Raw genomic sequence first — 16,801 nt, 5'->3', positions numbered from 1 at the left:
TATCATTCAGCTAGATAGTTATCATATCATTCTGAGCAACCAAGAAATCAAGTGGAGGTCTGAGAAAACAAATGGTACAAGTCCACAAGTAGAAAAGCAACCATTGTTTGGAAGGTAGTAGGTGCAGAGACTTGAATCCAGTGTGACAGAACTGAGGATACAGTGGTGGGAAAGGAGCCTGCTTAAGGAGGCTACTGCAAAGTATTCTAAGCAGCTGAATGCAAAATCAGAAAGTACAGAAGACTGCTACAGCAGGGGATGTTCCTGGTTTAAATTAAAGGTGCTCAGGTGGTGAAGTAGGACAGAATCCCAGGAGTGACAGCGTGGCCTGAGGATCCCTGGGGTCACAAGAAGAATGAGTGGTGCCTAAGTGCAGCACAGCTCCCAGGTATAGGAGTGCAGAAGCCAGCAGACAACAGCAAGTCTAAGTGCCGGCTTTCTGCTCTATGTTGCTATAAACTGAGCCGCTGCATTACCAAGTGACTGCTTTCCTGGGACAGGTCCCATAAAAGGCACAAGGATGGCAAGACCATCCTGGGAGGGAACAGCACAGATTCTGGCTGTGGGAGTCGCTAAACTTTGGAGTTTTGAAACTCAATCACGTGCCTGAGATAAAGAAGGCTGGACGTAAGCAGGGTGAACACAGATTTCTGATAACAAAGGGAGAGACAAAAATGATAGATTGCTTTCTGTGAGGCCTTACTGAAGAATAGGAAGGTATAATTTTCAATTCTGGGGCTAGAGAGCAGGGCACCACCATATTCTTCCCGCCCAATCACGGTGAGTCTTCAGGGAGCAAAAGAGCGCCACCCAGTGGAGCCTGGAGTCACTTACACCAAAACCTGCTCCCCTGTGCAATAGAGGCTCATTTGTACTAGAACAAGTCCACCCAAGAATCAGAACAAGGGGGCCAACTCTCTCAGAACACCAGCACAAACAACTTGCTTGCACCAAGTCTACTGATCAAAGAGGACTGAAGAACTTCAGCTGTAGGGGAAAACAGTACCTAGCATTCTTTGTATTTTTATTTTTTAGTCTTTATTATTTTTTCAGTAATTTTATTTTTTCCAGTTACTTTAATTCTTTTTAAATATTTTAGTATTCTATACATATGTTTTATCTCTACTTCCCTTTCATTATATTTATGTATACATATATTTTTTTTCGTATACATATATTTGTTTTGTATTGCTTTGCTTTATTTTGGTACATAGTTTCTTTAAATAAGCAGACTAAAACTAAAACACACCCAGGATTTAGTTTTTTTCTGTTCTTTCTGTTGTTGTTGTTATTGTTGTTTTTTCTTTTTATTCTTTTCTTTTCTGGACAAAATGACAAGACAGAGAAATTCACCCCAAAAGAAATAAAAAGAAGTCATACTCACAACCAGGTATATTCACTATAGGTATAAGATAGATATATGAACTAGAATTTAAAACAACAATTTTAAAGATACTAACTGGACTTGAAAAAAGCATAGAAGACACAAGAGAATCCCTTACTATAGTATAGAGATAAAAGAACTAAAATATAGTCAGGCCAAAATTAATGTGATAGCTGAGATACAGACCCAAGTGGATGCCATATAAACAACATATAAACAACAGTGTTGCCATATAAACAACATATAAACAACAGGGTTGCCATATAAACAACAGACCCAAGTGGATGCCATATAAACAATTCCTGGGTGGCTCAGCGGTTTAGTGCCTGCCTTTAGCCCAGGGAGTGATCTGAAATCCCAGAATCAAGTCTTCTCCCTCTGCCTGTCTCTCTCTCTCTCTGTCTCTCATGAATAAATGAAAAAATCTTTAAAAAAAAACAACCAAGGATGACAGAGCAGAAGAGAGAATCAATGATACAGAATATAAAATTATAGAAAATAATGAAGCTGAAAAGAGGGAAAGAAAACTATTAGATAACAAAGGTAGACTTAGGGAACTCAGGGATTCCAAAAAATAAAATATATCTGTATTATAGGAATTCCAGAAGAAGAATGGAAAAAAAAGGACAGGTTTATTTGAACAAATTACATCTGAGAACTTCCCTAAGCTGAAGAAGCAAACAGGCATTCAAATTCAAGAGGCACAGAAATCACAAAAATACATCAACATCATGATATATTATAGTGAAACTTACAAATTACAACAATAAAGAAAAAATCCTGAAAGCAGCTCAGAACAAGAGGCCCTTAACCTATAAGGGTAGACACATTAAGGCTTGCAACAGACCTTTCCAGAGACCTGGCCTGTGAGAAAGGACTGGACTGATATATTCAACAAGCCAAAGAGGAAAAATATGCAGCCAAGAATACTTTATCCAGCATTGCAGTCATTCAGAATAGAAGGAGAGATAGAGTTTGCAAGACAAACAAAAACTAATGGAATTTGTGAACACTAAACCAACTCTGACTAGAGGGGGCTCTTTAAGCAGAAAGAGAGACCAAAAGTAACAAACACCAGAAAGGAACAGAGAAAATCTACAGGAACAGTGACTTTACAGGTAATGCAATGGCACTAAATTAATATCTTTTAATAGGGACTTGCTGTAAATGGGCTAAATGCTCTAATCAAAAGACAAAGGGTATCAGAATGGATAAAAAAACAAGATCAATCAATATGTTGCTTAAGAGGCTCATTTCAGATCCAAAAACACCTCCAGATTGAAAATGAAGGGGTGGAAAACCACTTGTTATGCTAATGGACAGCAAAAGAAAGCTGGGGTAACCATCCTTATGTCAGACAAATTAGATTTTAAACCAAAGACTGTAATAAGAGGTGAAGAAGGACACTATATCATAATAAAGGAGTCTATCCAACGAGAAGATCTAACATGTATAAATAGCTAAGCCCCTAACATGGGAGCAGCCAAATACATAAATCAATTAATAACAAACTTATAGGAAATCACTGTCAATAATACAGTAACAGTAGAGAGTTGTAACACCCCCACTCACAGCAATGGACAGATCATCTAAGCAGAAGATCAACAAGGAAACAAGGGTATGAATGTCATACTGGATCAGAGGGACTTCAGAGATACATACAGAGCATTCCATCCTTTTTTTAAAAAAATATTTTATTTATTTATTCATGAAAGACACAAAGAGAAGGGCAGAGACACAGGCAGAGGGAGAAGGGGGGAGCCTGATGTGGAACTCGATCCCAGGACCCCGGGACAATGACCTGAGCCGAAGGCAGATGCTCAACCACTGAGACACCCAGGTGTCCCCAGAGCATTCCAACCTAAAGCAGCAAAATACACATTCTTCTTAAGTGCACATAGAACATTCTCCAGAATAGATCACATACTGGGTCACAAATCAGGACTCCACTAGTACAAAAAAGACTGAGATCATACCATGCATATTTTCAGAACACAAAGCTATTAAGCTTTAAGTCAACCACAAGAAAAAATTTGGAAGGACTACAAATACATGGAGGTTAAAGAACATCCTATGAAAGAATGAATGGGTCCACCAGTAAATTAAAGAAGAATTTTAAAAACTCATGGAAACGAATGTGAAAACACAACAGTTCAAAACCTTTGGGATATAGCAAAAGTGGTCCAGAGTGAAGAACATACCAAAATACGCCTTCTTTAAGAAGCAAGAAAAGTCTCAAATACACAGCCTAACCTTACACATAGAGAAGATGGAAAAAGAACAAATAAAGCCTAAATCCAGCACAAGAAGAAAAATAATAAAGATGAAAGCAGAAATCAATGATATAGAAATAAAAAAAATATAGTGAAACAGATCAATGGAACTAGAAGCCAGTTCTTTGAAAGAATTAATAAGATTGATAACCCTTAGCCAGCCTTATCAAAAATAAAAGGACCCAAATTAAAAAAAATCATGAATGAATTAGGAGAGATCACAACCAACATCAAAGAAATACAAACAATTATAAGAGAATATTATGAGCAACTATATATGCCAACAAATTAGGCAATCTGATATTTGGATAAATTCCTAGGAACATACAAACTACCAAAACTGAAATAGGAGGAAATAGAAAGCATGAACTAGGGACGCCTGGGTGGCTTAGGGGTTGAGTGGCTGCTTTCAGCTTAGGGGGTGATCCTGGAGTCCTGGGATCAGGTCCCGTATCAGGCTCCCCTGCATGGAGCCTGCTTCTCCCTCTGCCTATGTCTCTGCCTTTCCTCTCTCTCTCTCTCTCTGTGTCTCTCATGAATAAATAAATAAAATGAAGGAAGGAAGGAAGGAAGGAAGGAAGGAAGGAAGGAAGGAAGGAAGGAAGGAAGGAAAAAGAAAAAGAAAAGGAAAGGAAAGGAAAGGAAAGGAAAGGAAAGGAAAGGAAAGGAAAGGAAAGGAAAGGAAAGGAAAGGAAAAGAAAGGAAAGGAAAAGAAAAGAAAAGAAAAGAAAAGAAAAGAAAAGAAAAGAAAAGAAAAGAAAAGAAAAGAAAAGAAAAAGAAGTAACCCAAACCAGCAAGGAAATTGCAGCAGTAATCAATAATCTCCCAAAAATCAAGGGCCAGATGACTTCCCAGGGGAATTCTATCAAACATTTAAAGAATTAATACCTATTCCCTCTGAAACTTCCAAATAATAGAAATGCAAAGAAAATTGTCTAAACTTATTCTATGAGGTCAGCATTATCTTGATCCCCAAACTAGAAATAGACCCCATTAAAAAGGAGAACTACAGGCCAATATCCCTGACAAACATGGATGGAAACATTTTCACCAAGAAACTAGCCAAAAGGATCCAACAGTACATTAAGAGGATTATTCACCATGACGAAATGGGATTTATTTTTGGACTGCACAGTGGCTCAACATCTGTAAATCAATCAACATGATACACTACAATAATAAAAGAAAGTAAAAGAACCATAAAAAGAACCTCTCACTAAATGCACAAAAAACATTTGACAAAAATATATATCCCTCAATAATGTAGGAATAAAGGGGACACACTCAACATCACAGAGACCCTATATCAAAGACTCATGGTGACTATCATCCTCAATGAGGAAAAACTGAGAACTTTTCTCCTAAGTTCAGGAACATGACAGGGATTATCCTCTCTAATCACTGTTGACAAACATAGTACTGGAAGTCCTAGCCTCAGCAATCAGACAATAAAAAAAAAAAAAAAAAAAGTATCCAAATTGGTAAAGAAGAAGTGAACTTTCACTATTTGCAGATGACATGATACTCTATGTAGAAAATCCATGAGACTCCACCAAAAATTGCTAGACATCTATAGGATTTCAGCAAAGTAGCAGGATATAAAATCAACATACAGAAGTCTGTTGCATTTCTATGCATTAACAATGAAGCAGCAGAAAGAGAAATCAAGGAACCAATCCTGTTTACAATTGCACCAAAAACCATAAGATACCATGGAATAAAACCTAACGAAAGGGTTAAAAGATCTGTACTGTGAAAACTATAGAACGCTCATGAAATTTAGGGAAACACAAAGAAATGGAAAAACATTCCATGCTCATGGATTGGAAGAACAAACATTGTTAAAATGTCTATGCTACCCAAAGCACTCTAGACGTTCAATGCAACAATCCCCACCAAAATGCCATCAGCATTTTTCAGAGCTGGAAAAAACAATTCTAAAATGTGTATGGAACCAGAAAAGACTCCGAATAGCTAAAGGAATGTTGAAAACCAAAGCTGGAGGCATCACAAGTCTGGACTTCAAGTTCTATTACCAAGCTGTAATCATCCAGACAGTATGGTACTGGCACAAAAATACATACACAGATCAAGGGAACAGAATAGAGAACCCAGAAATGGACCCTCAACTCTATGGTCAACTAGTATCTGATGAAGCAGGAAAGAAAACCCAACGGAAAAAAGAAAGTCTCTTCAACAAATGGTGTTGGGTAAATTGGACAGCCACATGCAGAAGAATGAAACTGGACGATTTTCTTACACCATACACAAAAACAGGCTCAAAATAGATGAACGACCTAAATGTGAGACAGGAATCCATCAAAAATCCTATAGGAGAACACAGGCAACAACCTCTTTAACCTCGGCCACACCAACTTCTTGCTGGACACGTCTCTAGAGCCAAGAGAAACAGGCAAAAACGAACTACTGGGACTTCATCAAGATAAAAAGGGTTTGCACAGTCAAGGAAACAGTTGAAAAAAAACAAAGACAACCAACAGAATGGAAGAAGATATTTGCAAATGACACATCAGATAAAGGGCTAGTATCCAAGATCTATCAAGAACTTATCAAACTCAACACCCAAAGAACAAATATTCCAATCAAGAAATGGCCAAAAGATATGAACAGACCTTTCTCCAAAGGAGACGTACAAATGGCCAACAGATACATGAAAAAAATGCTCAACGTCACTCGGTATCAGGGGAATTCAAATCAAAACCACAATGAGATACCACCTCACCCCAGTCAGAATGGCCAAAATTAACAAGTCAGGAAATGACAGATGTTGGTGAGGATGTGGAGAAAGAGGAACTCTCTTACACTGTTGGTGGGAATGGAAGATGGTGCAGTCCCTCTGGAAGACAGTATGGAGGCTCCTCAAAAAGTTGAAAACACACCTATTCTATGACGCAGCGATTGTACTACTAGGTATTGACCGCAAAGACACAAATGTAGTGATCTGAAGGGGCACGTGCACCCCGATGTTTATAGCAGCAATGTCCACAATAACCAGACTATGGAAAGAGCCCAGATGTTCACTGACAGATGAATGGATAAAGAAGATGGTGTGTGTGTACACACACACACACACACACACACACACAGAGGAATACTATTTAGCCATCTAAAAGAATGAAATTTTGCCATTTGTAAGGACTTGGATGGAACTTTTTTTTTTTTTTAAGATTTTATCTATTCATTCATGAGAGACAGAGAGAAAGAGAGAGAGGCAGAGATACAGGCAGAGAGAGAATGGATGGAACTTAGAGGGTGTTATGAAAAGTATGTAAGTCAGAGAAAGACAACTATCTTATCGTTTCACTCAAATGTGGAATTTAAGAAACAAAATAGATGAACATAGGGGAAAGAAAGGGAAAAGAAAATAACATAAAAACTGAGTGGGTGGCAAACCATAAGAGACTCTTAATCTAAACAAACTAAGGAATGCTGGTGGGGAGTTGGGGGGGAGGTGGGGTAACTGGGTGATGGGCATTAAAGGGCAATTGACATAATGAACACTGGGTGTATATGCAAGAGAATTCGGTAAATTCTACCCCTGAAATTAATAATACACTGTATGTTAACTAAAATGAATTTAAAGAAAAAATTAAGGAAAAATCAAAGGCTAACTTTTCTGTTATTTTTTATGGTGGTAAAAACTAATTAGCTCTACTTTCATGAAAAAAAGAAAAGTTAGCCAGTGCAAAAATATTATAGGATCTATTTCAAAGCTCAGGGAAGTTTTCTGTTACTTTTGCATTCCATCAGCAGACAGGGATAAAGCATTGATTTTAAATAGGACTATTCTGTAAAAAAATAAATGTTGGAGGCTTCAAATAAAGTCTGCTAAGGAAAAGTAGCAATTATAAACCTTAGTCTGATAACTGAATTAAGAAAAGTACAACAGATTTATAAGCCAGAATTGAGATACAGTCTTGCTGTGTATCTCTTTTGCTCCACAGCTGTGGAGATTTCAATTCACAAATATCTACTGCACATATACTACATGCAAGAAAGATATAAAATGATTAAGAAAAGGCTGCTTGCCTGTAATATATTTATAATAAAGAGACAAATGCACAAATATACAACTAGGGCAGAAAATGTCACAATTAGGATATAAATAACAGCTTATAAAACATAGAAAGTGATCTAGTTCAATAAATGAGATTATAGCTATTAATTCAGAGGAGACAAGACATGATAGAAATACTTCTGAGTTAGTCATGCATCCAAATCCTGGTTCCAGTCACATTTTAGTTGTTTAAACAAAATAAAGTGATTGGCTGAGTAAATATTAACTTCTCTGTGACTGAAGTTATTGATTGAATATCTGGATTTTGACCACAATATTTTATTTCAAAATATGAACAATCATTTAAACCTATTTACTTTTTAAGTGACAGTATAATTTTTCTGAAATTCTAGATAATTCTGAGAGCTACAGTTTTAAATCAGTAAAATTCAACACTTCATATGTAATCAATAATAATTTTTGGTAATCAATAGCTTTAATGATTTACCTTTAGCAGCTGACAAGGTGTTTGCCCAAAATTATTAATCATCCCCTCTAAAGCTTTTCTTTCTTTCTCATCTGTTAAGGCATCCAGATCCACAGCTCCTAAAACAAGGAGAAGCACTCAACTCACTATGGAGTGAAACAAATCAGCAAGCCACACAACTGATTAATATATTGGAGACTGAGTAGTATATTTTCAATAAAATACCATTCTTTTCTTCATTTTTGTAAGAATATTGTGAGAGGCTTTTTTATTTTTTAAAAGATTTTATTTATTTATTTGAGAGCCACAGAGTGCATTTGAACACAAGCAGGGGGAGGAACAGAGGGAGAAACACAAGAATACTCCATGCTGGTCATGGAGTCCGACTCAGGGAAAATCCCATGAGTCTGAGACGAAATCAAGAGTCAGATGCTTAATTGACTGAGCCACAAACTGCCTCACAGTAGAACTAATTATTTTCTTCATGATAATCAAACTGAAACAAGTATAATAATCACACAAAATGCTTCTATAAGTTACTGCTTATCTAACAAATACTGGGAAAGATGATATTCTGGCTAACTGATTATACCCAACTGTACTTGATATGGTTAGTAAGTAGCCAAACTAGGTAAGTCTGATTTTAAAGTCTAAGTTCATAACTATCAAACATACTACCTCTCTATTATCAAATGAATATGGCAAAGCAAAAACAAGCTTGTCTATTTACCAAAAGGCATGTGGACTCTGTTCAAATTCATCCAACTTCACACTATTCACCATCTTTACTATTGAAGGATTAGAAAAGAAAAAAACTACTTCTTAAGGCTTCCAAAGCCTTCAAGAAATGTTCCTGATCCTGAGCTAAACATTAGAATGATGTCACCTTATTTTATCATTAGAAGAGTTTTTTATAATACTTAAGATCTTCTTTTAAAGTCTGTTAACAATTCAACACTGAATACTTATAACAGGACTGACTGAATAGGACACTTAGGGCTAGAAAGCAAAACCTTTTATGTCACCAATAACTGACATTTATAATTAGATTTGCATACATAACGTTTTTTTGGATCCCCTGTATCTATTTCACTCCTCCCTGTACCTACCTCCCCTCTGGCAACCACCAGTTTGTTTTCTGTATTTAAGAGTAGTCTTTCAGTCTCCTTTCTCCTTTGTTCATTTTTTTAAAAACTTATTTACATCATTCTTAAGTTCTAAGTTATTTTTTTCTTTACGTTTTATTTAAATTCCAGTTAGTTAACATACAGTGTAATATTAGTTTCAGGTGTACAACATAATAATTCATCAATTCCATACATCACCCATCCTCATCAAGGAAAGTGTACTCCTTAATCCCTATCATCTATTTAGCTCATCCTCTCCTCTCCTCTCCTCTCCTCTGGTAACCATCAGTTTGTTCTCTATGACTAAGAGCCTGTTTCCTAGTTTGTCTTTCTTTTTGCCCCTTTGTTCATTTGTTTTGTTTTGTTTCTTAAATTCCACATATGAGTGAAATCATCTGGTATTTTTCTTTCTCTAACTTATTTCTCTTAGCATTATACCCCTTGCCCATCTATGTTGTTACAAATGGCAAGATCACACTGAGTAATGTTCCATGGTGAATGTGTGTGTGTATATATATTATATATATATATGTATATACATACATACATACATACAGATAGATATAGAGAGAGGGGAGGAGGAGAGAGTGCGCACGCACATCTTTATCCATTCATCTATCAGTGGACACTGGTTGCCTCCATATGTTGGCTACTTATTACTGGATCATAGCATACTTCTACTTTTAATTTTCTGAAGAACCTCCATACTGTTTCTTGCAATGGCTGCACTAGTTTGCAATCCTAACAGTGCACAAGGGTTCTTTTTTCTCCATATCCCTGCTAACATTTGTTCTTAGGTTTTTTATTTTAGCTACTCTGACAGATTTAAGGTGATTTCTCACTGTGCTTTTGATTTACATTTCCCTGATGATAAGTGATGCTGAGTATCTTTTCATGTGTCTGTTGGCCATCTGTACGTCTTCTTTGGAAAAATGTTCAGGTCCTCTGCCCATTTTTAAAATTGATTATTTGATTTTTGGTGTTGAGATGTATAAATTCTTTATATATTTTGCATATTGAATATATCACTTGTAAATATCTTCTCCCATTGAGTACGTTGCTTTTTTGTTTTGTTGACGGTTTCCTTCACTGTGCAAAGTGAAGATTTGCATACACTTTTAACTACTACTTAAAAAAAAACACATCAATCTCTTAATATTTCAAATCGAAGAGATCATTAAAACTATTTCTAAATGTAGTCTTTCTCATGTCCAAAATACCATATATGAACATCTATTAAATGATACTTTCTATCAACGAAATGCAAGATAAAAAGTTTATAGGCTTATACCTTCATAACTACAGTAATAGAAAACATTGAGTGCTTCCACTGCAGCTGGCCCCCTCTGTTTGTAGCCAAAAATCAGATCTATCCATTCATGAAGATGAGCAGAAACATATTCAGACTCCTAGAAAAAGAACAAATAATACAGAGATACCTTCCAACTACAATGTAAATATGGGTCCTTCAAAAAAGTAAGAGATAATTAAGCATTTCCAAACATAAATCTTACCACTGTAAATAAAATTATCTCAAAATCATGTTAAACATTTAATCAGTATCTACCACATATTTTATAAATATTTTATCTAGTATAATGTAGAAATATTTATTAACATTTAATAATACGCACACACTTCTTAATGAATGGGTGAAGAAAATAACTCAAGTATTCTAATAGTCTAAATATCAGCAACAAAAAACTTAATGATGGCTATGGATATATCTTTGCTATGAAATTTCCATTGAAATAGCCATCTAGAACTTCAAAGAAACAAACAGTTGGGGTTGATTAAAGGTGGCTGAAAATCACTCCCTCCAATATACCCAACCTAACACCCATTAAGAAAGTGGACTGTGTGACAGAGGTTTAAAGGACCTCCTGGAGCCTGTTAATGATGGTTTGAAAGACAGTATGGAAATTGCTACTGGAGACAGAAGAAAAGGGGTCCATGTTTAGTTCCATCAAAGATAGAAAGAGTACCTAGTCAACTCATGAATCTAGTGACAGATTTTTTTTTTTTAGTTTTAATTCCAGTTAGTTGATACACAGTGTAATATTAGATTCTGGTATACAACAGAATGATTCGACATTTCCGTACAATGGGAAGGGGGAATGGGTTAAATAAGTAATGGGGATTAAGGAGTGCATTTGTTGTGATGAGCACCTGGGTGTTGTTTGGGGATGGAGATTTCCATGGCAATCGGTTCTTTTTTTTTTCTTTCTTTCTTTCTAATTGGTTCCTTTAGCTGCCTATGATGAGGTGTGGAAGAGTAAGATGAATTTAAAAAAAGAACTATTCAGGTTTTAAATATAACTGAAAAAATATAAAGGAGCAGGTCTTGCTGAGTTCCAAATAGAATTATTCTCATTTCCAGGATACTAGAGAGCAAAGACTTTCTAAGTGAGAAATGGTCAAAGTCAATGATTAAATCAGAATGTCATCAGTAAAATATGAAATATCCATGCAATCACTTTTTTTTTAATATAAAAGAAAAAAAAAATGACTCAAAGCAGGAAGCTAAGAGCCAAAGGATAAAACGAAATAGCCAAAAAAAAAAACAAAAAAACAAAAAAAAAAAACGAAATAGCCATGGAGAACTCTGGAATAGCACTGGGCCCTGATAAAGGAACTGAAACAATGTCTCTGCTAGAATTCTGAATTGTTTTAAACCAGTTGCTGCTAGGTACCTCTTGTTTTTCTGTCCCTTACCTTTTCAAATTAAATTCTATGCCCAAGGTAAGGCTCAAACGCATGACCCTGAGATCAAGAGTTGCATACTCTATGGACTGAGCTAGCCAGGCACCCTTTTTAATCTCTCTTTTGAATGAGAGTTATCTATTATAATTCTGCTGTCTTTGTCACACCACTGTTGTTATGTGGGGACAGATAACCTGTTTCTCTACTCCACAGTCTTCAGATGCAAGAGCAGACAAACCTGAGTAGTTTTGTGCACACACGGATTTGATTTAGATGACTGACAAAATTCTGGACTTCAGACCTCATGCCTTAATGCCGGGATCAGCAAACTACTTATTGCTTGTGGGCCAAATTTTACTACCTCTAGATTTGTAGAGTAGTACAACAAAGCCATATCCATTTTCTTCTGCATTACAGTGGCAGAATTTTGACAAAGACCTTAAAGCCAGCAAAAATATTTACTGATGCTTTATAGAAAAAGTTTGCAGATTCCTGACTTAAAGGTTGCTGACATGAGACTTTGGGAGGATCTTGAGAGACAGGAAAGAGTATGTACATTTTGCATGTAGGAGAAATGCAAATAATTTGCATTCAGAGGGCAGACTGTGGTGGATTAAAGTTGGTTGAGAATTCTTTTTCCCTCCCACTGCTGAGATATGGTGTTTACACCTTCCCTCCTCTTCAGTCTGCACTGATGCTATTACTGTTTGACTCTGACAAGGTGACAGAAATGCTGTGACCATTCACAGCCTTAAGCCTTAAGAAAGCATGGAAGCTTCCAATTTTGTACTCCTCCCTGAGTTCTAGACATGTCTGGGTACCTAGCTAGAGAGGCCACAAGAAGAGGAGATATCCTGAGAATACATGGAAAGGGAGAAAAGCCCAGTATCTCAGTGTCTCAATGCAGCTTCCAGATGACTCCAATCTCAGCTGCTATGACTGCCAAGGGCATGAGAACCTCAAGAAGGTTAGAATTGCTCAGCTTAAACCAGTTTACTCAGAACTGTGAGAGATAATAAAATGGCTAAATTTTAAGTTACTGAATTTTGGGTAGTTTATTGCACAGAAATATATAACTGAAACATGGGCTTCTAACATAGTAATATAAGGAACATGTATTCCTAAAATCCTGGACCCCTACTTCATGTCATAAATAATACAGAGGAATGCATCTGGGAATTTCCTGGCTAGCTAATAAGTAAAAGATTATTTTTCAGAGTTAATTTTTTTTCAATTTCTTATTCATGCATAGTGTTACTGATTACAAATATTATGATCTAATCCTGAATTTTGTAACCTGACAGACTAATACTAATGACAGGGAATGTTTCCAAGTATTGGCCTAATTAATTAGTTTCAGACTCTGAAACATTTCAATTTAGATAGAGAGCTTAGTGGGGGGAAATACATCGTTTACAAAAAAGACACAATAGCAATGTTTATAACTCTATTCCTTTAATTCCAAACTGAAAATTCAGCTAAAAACTAATATTTTTTAAAAGTGGAATTTAGGATTTAGCAGTCATATTAAAAAACTAATTGAAATCCTTGAGAGAAAATATAAATGCACTCATCCTTGTTAGATTTTTAAAAGATTTTATTTATTTATTTATTTATTTATTTATTTGAGAGAGGGGGGAGGGGGAGGGAGAGAGAGAGAGAGAGAGAAAGAGAAAGAGCAAGAGAGAGAGAGAGAGAGAACAAGAGAGATGTGCATAAGCACAAGCCAAGGGAGGAGAAAAGGGAGAGGAAAAGAGAATCTCAAGCTGACTTCACACTGAGTACGGAGCCTGACAAGTGGCTCGATCCTAGGACCCTAATATCACGACCTGAGCTGAAGTCAAGAGTTGGACACTTCACCGACTGAGCCACCTAGGTGCCCCTCATTCTTGTTAGGTTTGAAACAAATGTGGAAACTGCAAAACACCGAACAACACCAGCTTGGTGGTTGGAATAGTTTAAAATACAGTAGGCAGTTATAGTAAAGACCTGAATATATATATAATGTATATAATATATAATAAATATATACTATATATGTAATATAAATAAATATATCCATGGAACTACACTATATTTTTACTCTACCAAAGATTTATAACCCCGAAATAAATTACCATATTATACTCTCTACAACAGTATATATAACAGATGACAAAAAATCTAGAAAAATAATTAATAGCCAGATATTCTTTAGTCCATTCTCTAGAAAACACATGCATCGCAGTCTTAGTAATGCAATAACTAAACACAAAAATCTTACCAGAGCTTTCCTATGTTTATAGATGAAATCTTCAGCTGATTTAGCCCATTTGGGGAGAATGACATCATTTACTACTTCTTTGGAAACTTGGAGACAACCCAAGTTAAATTCTAAGATAAGTAAAGGATAAATATGTCAAATCATTTTAGATTTAAATAAATCACGTAAAACAAATATAAGGGCACAGTCCTTAGCCAAATTGAGGCTTCTCTTCTCCTCTAATTAAGAAGGAATCAAGTTCCCTTCTTATTCTAAATTTACTGAACAGGTAAAAATAATTACATTGAAATGTATTTTATCAGTTGATTTAAAAAGTAAATGAGAATAAAACAGTTTTAAATTGGTTATTACGAAGTAAATCAGATTAATAATTGATTTTTGGTTGGGAAGTGGGGGATACCATAGACATGACCTAAACTGATTTCTAAACAATAATGCAATATTCAATATTCTTCTTGCATTAAAAATAATATAGTCCCTCTAATAGTTAATTTACAAAATACAGCTCCTTATTGCTTTTTGGTGTAACTTATACTGTATCTATTTTTTTATTAAGATTTTATTTATTTATTCATGAGAGACAGAGAGAAAGTCAGAGATAGGCAGAGGGAGAAGCAGGCTCCATGCAGGGAGCCTGATGTGGGACTCGATCCTGGGACTGCAGGATCATGACCCAAGCAGAAGGCAGATGCTCAACCACTGAACCACCCAGGTGTCCCTGTATAACTTATACTTTATTTTTTTTTAAAAGGTAGTTTTTTTTTTTTAATTTTTATTTATTTATGATAGAGAGAGAGAGAGAGAGGCAGAGACACAGGCAGAGGGAGAAGCAGGCTCCATGCACCGGGAGCCTGACGTGGGATTCGATCCCGGGTCTCCAGGATCGCGCCCTGGGCCAAAGGCAGGCGCCAAACCGCTGCGCCACCCAGGGATCCCTAACTTATACTTTAAATTGACGCAATAGAAGTGTTGTGTTTGTCATAAGGAAAAAAAAATATTCATATACCACTATTCTAAGTAGATACTGACATCATAAAGATTTGCTCATATAGTTAAAATACAGTAGTTTGACAAAATTGTCCCCAAAATGAGGTTTTCTGTTTTTATAGTGGGAAAAAGAAAAACGTTAACAAAAAAGACCTTCAAAAAAGAAGCTGCCTTAAAATATCAGTGTGTCCCTAAACTGGAGAGAGGTTTCAATGTCATAGAATGACAGGATGCATAGGGCCTGTGGCTTTGCTAACTCAACTACTGTGTAACAGACATAATTGCCAACCCACTAGCCATCCCTCCTTATTTGGTAACAGAACTTTGATTTTATTCAAGTACCCATCTTTGTGCTTTATTTTATGTAGCCTGACTGGTGTAGGAATAATGAGGAAAGGCTATAAGAAAGGATTTCTTACTTTTAAGAAATGACACAAAGAACAATCCACTTCTAAGACACTGTTGTATCTGCCTATGAAGTCTAGAAATACTTTACAAGTCATTTTCTAACCATGAGAGGGACTAGCCAAGGACAAAGCCGAAACACTTAGAACAGCAGAGTGAAAATACAGAAAGAACTTGGTTTTGATGATTTTGTTAAGCTACTTGAATACTACCATACCTTATAGTTTGCACTGTGGAAAATACTAAAATTTTCTTGCTTGTACAATTTTGAGGTTTTACTAATATTTGTTTTCCTAATTAATATTAATATTTGATGATATTCTTAATAATGTAATTTTCTTTCTCCCAACTACCTCATTTATTTTTTTTTTAAGATTTTATTTATTTATTCATGAGAGACACAGAGAGAGAGAGAGACAGAGACACAGGCAGAGGGAGAAGCAGGCTCCATGCAGGGAGCTCAACGTGGGACTCGATCCTAGGTCTCCAGGGTCAGGCCCTGGACTGAAGGCGGCGCCAAACCACTGAGCCACCCAGGCCGCCCCCACCTACCTCATTTCAAACAAAGAAGCAACATACAGTCAGAAAAGTAAGCCAGTAGGACTGTATTGAGACAACTTGCTCTAGCGAACATCAGAAATTGTCAAGCTAAGAGTATCTTTGGCATCCAAATTTAATCTGCTCATCCCTCCTCGCCCAGATACCCTGCTTTGGAGGCTCCAGTCATATGGCTCAGAGTCCATCAATAGATTCATTTGATTTTCTGAAAGTGACCAATTTTAATTCCCTCACTCTGAGAAATCAATGCCCTACCGCTATCAGTGTGTTCCAGAGTGCAAGATCAGAGCACACAAAGCCCTGGATATACTCTCCCTAGTGTAGCAAACAACTCTACTGAAGAAGCAAAGGGTCAAACATTAACATTATATAGTAGAGGAGGAAAAAGAAGCTGATAATGGTCCTTTGACACTGTGATTTCCCTTAAGAACACCAATAACAATCTTGCCATTTTTATTGTGCTTAAAAATAAATCCAAAAATACTTCCTAGAGGAGTATTTGGATATTTTTAAAGACTGTATTTGGCTCCATAATTCTCTACTTCAAAAACATAATATAATTTTTCAAATATTGTGGTAACTTATATTCTCTCAT

The 16,801-nt window shown here is 36.1% G+C and overlaps 1 protein-coding gene across 7 annotated transcripts in view; it reads right to left on the bottom strand.

Moving 5' to 3' along the window:
• Positions 1-16,801, bottom strand: part of NBEAL1 (neurobeachin like 1) — a 188,017-nt gene that overhangs the window by 27,626 nt on the left and 143,590 nt on the right. For all 7 annotated transcript variants that reach the window (XM_041737494.1, XM_041737498.1, XM_041737495.1 and 4 more), the window contains 3 exons: positions 14,257-14,366; positions 10,582-10,699; positions 8,185-8,282 (listed from right to left, as the gene is read on the bottom strand). In XM_041737494.1, the coding sequence (XP_041593428.1) occupies positions 8,185-8,282; positions 10,582-10,699; positions 14,257-14,366 (326 nt within the window). The remainder of the gene's footprint in view (positions 1-8,184; positions 8,283-10,581; positions 10,700-14,256; positions 14,367-16,801) is intronic.

This window comes from Vulpes lagopus, chromosome 22, assembly GCF_018345385.1.
Source record: "Vulpes lagopus strain Blue_001 chromosome 22, ASM1834538v1, whole genome shotgun sequence".
NCBI lineage: Eukaryota > Metazoa > Chordata > Mammalia > Carnivora > Canidae > Vulpes > Vulpes lagopus.
This window is presented reverse-complemented; position numbering and strand designations above follow the sequence as displayed.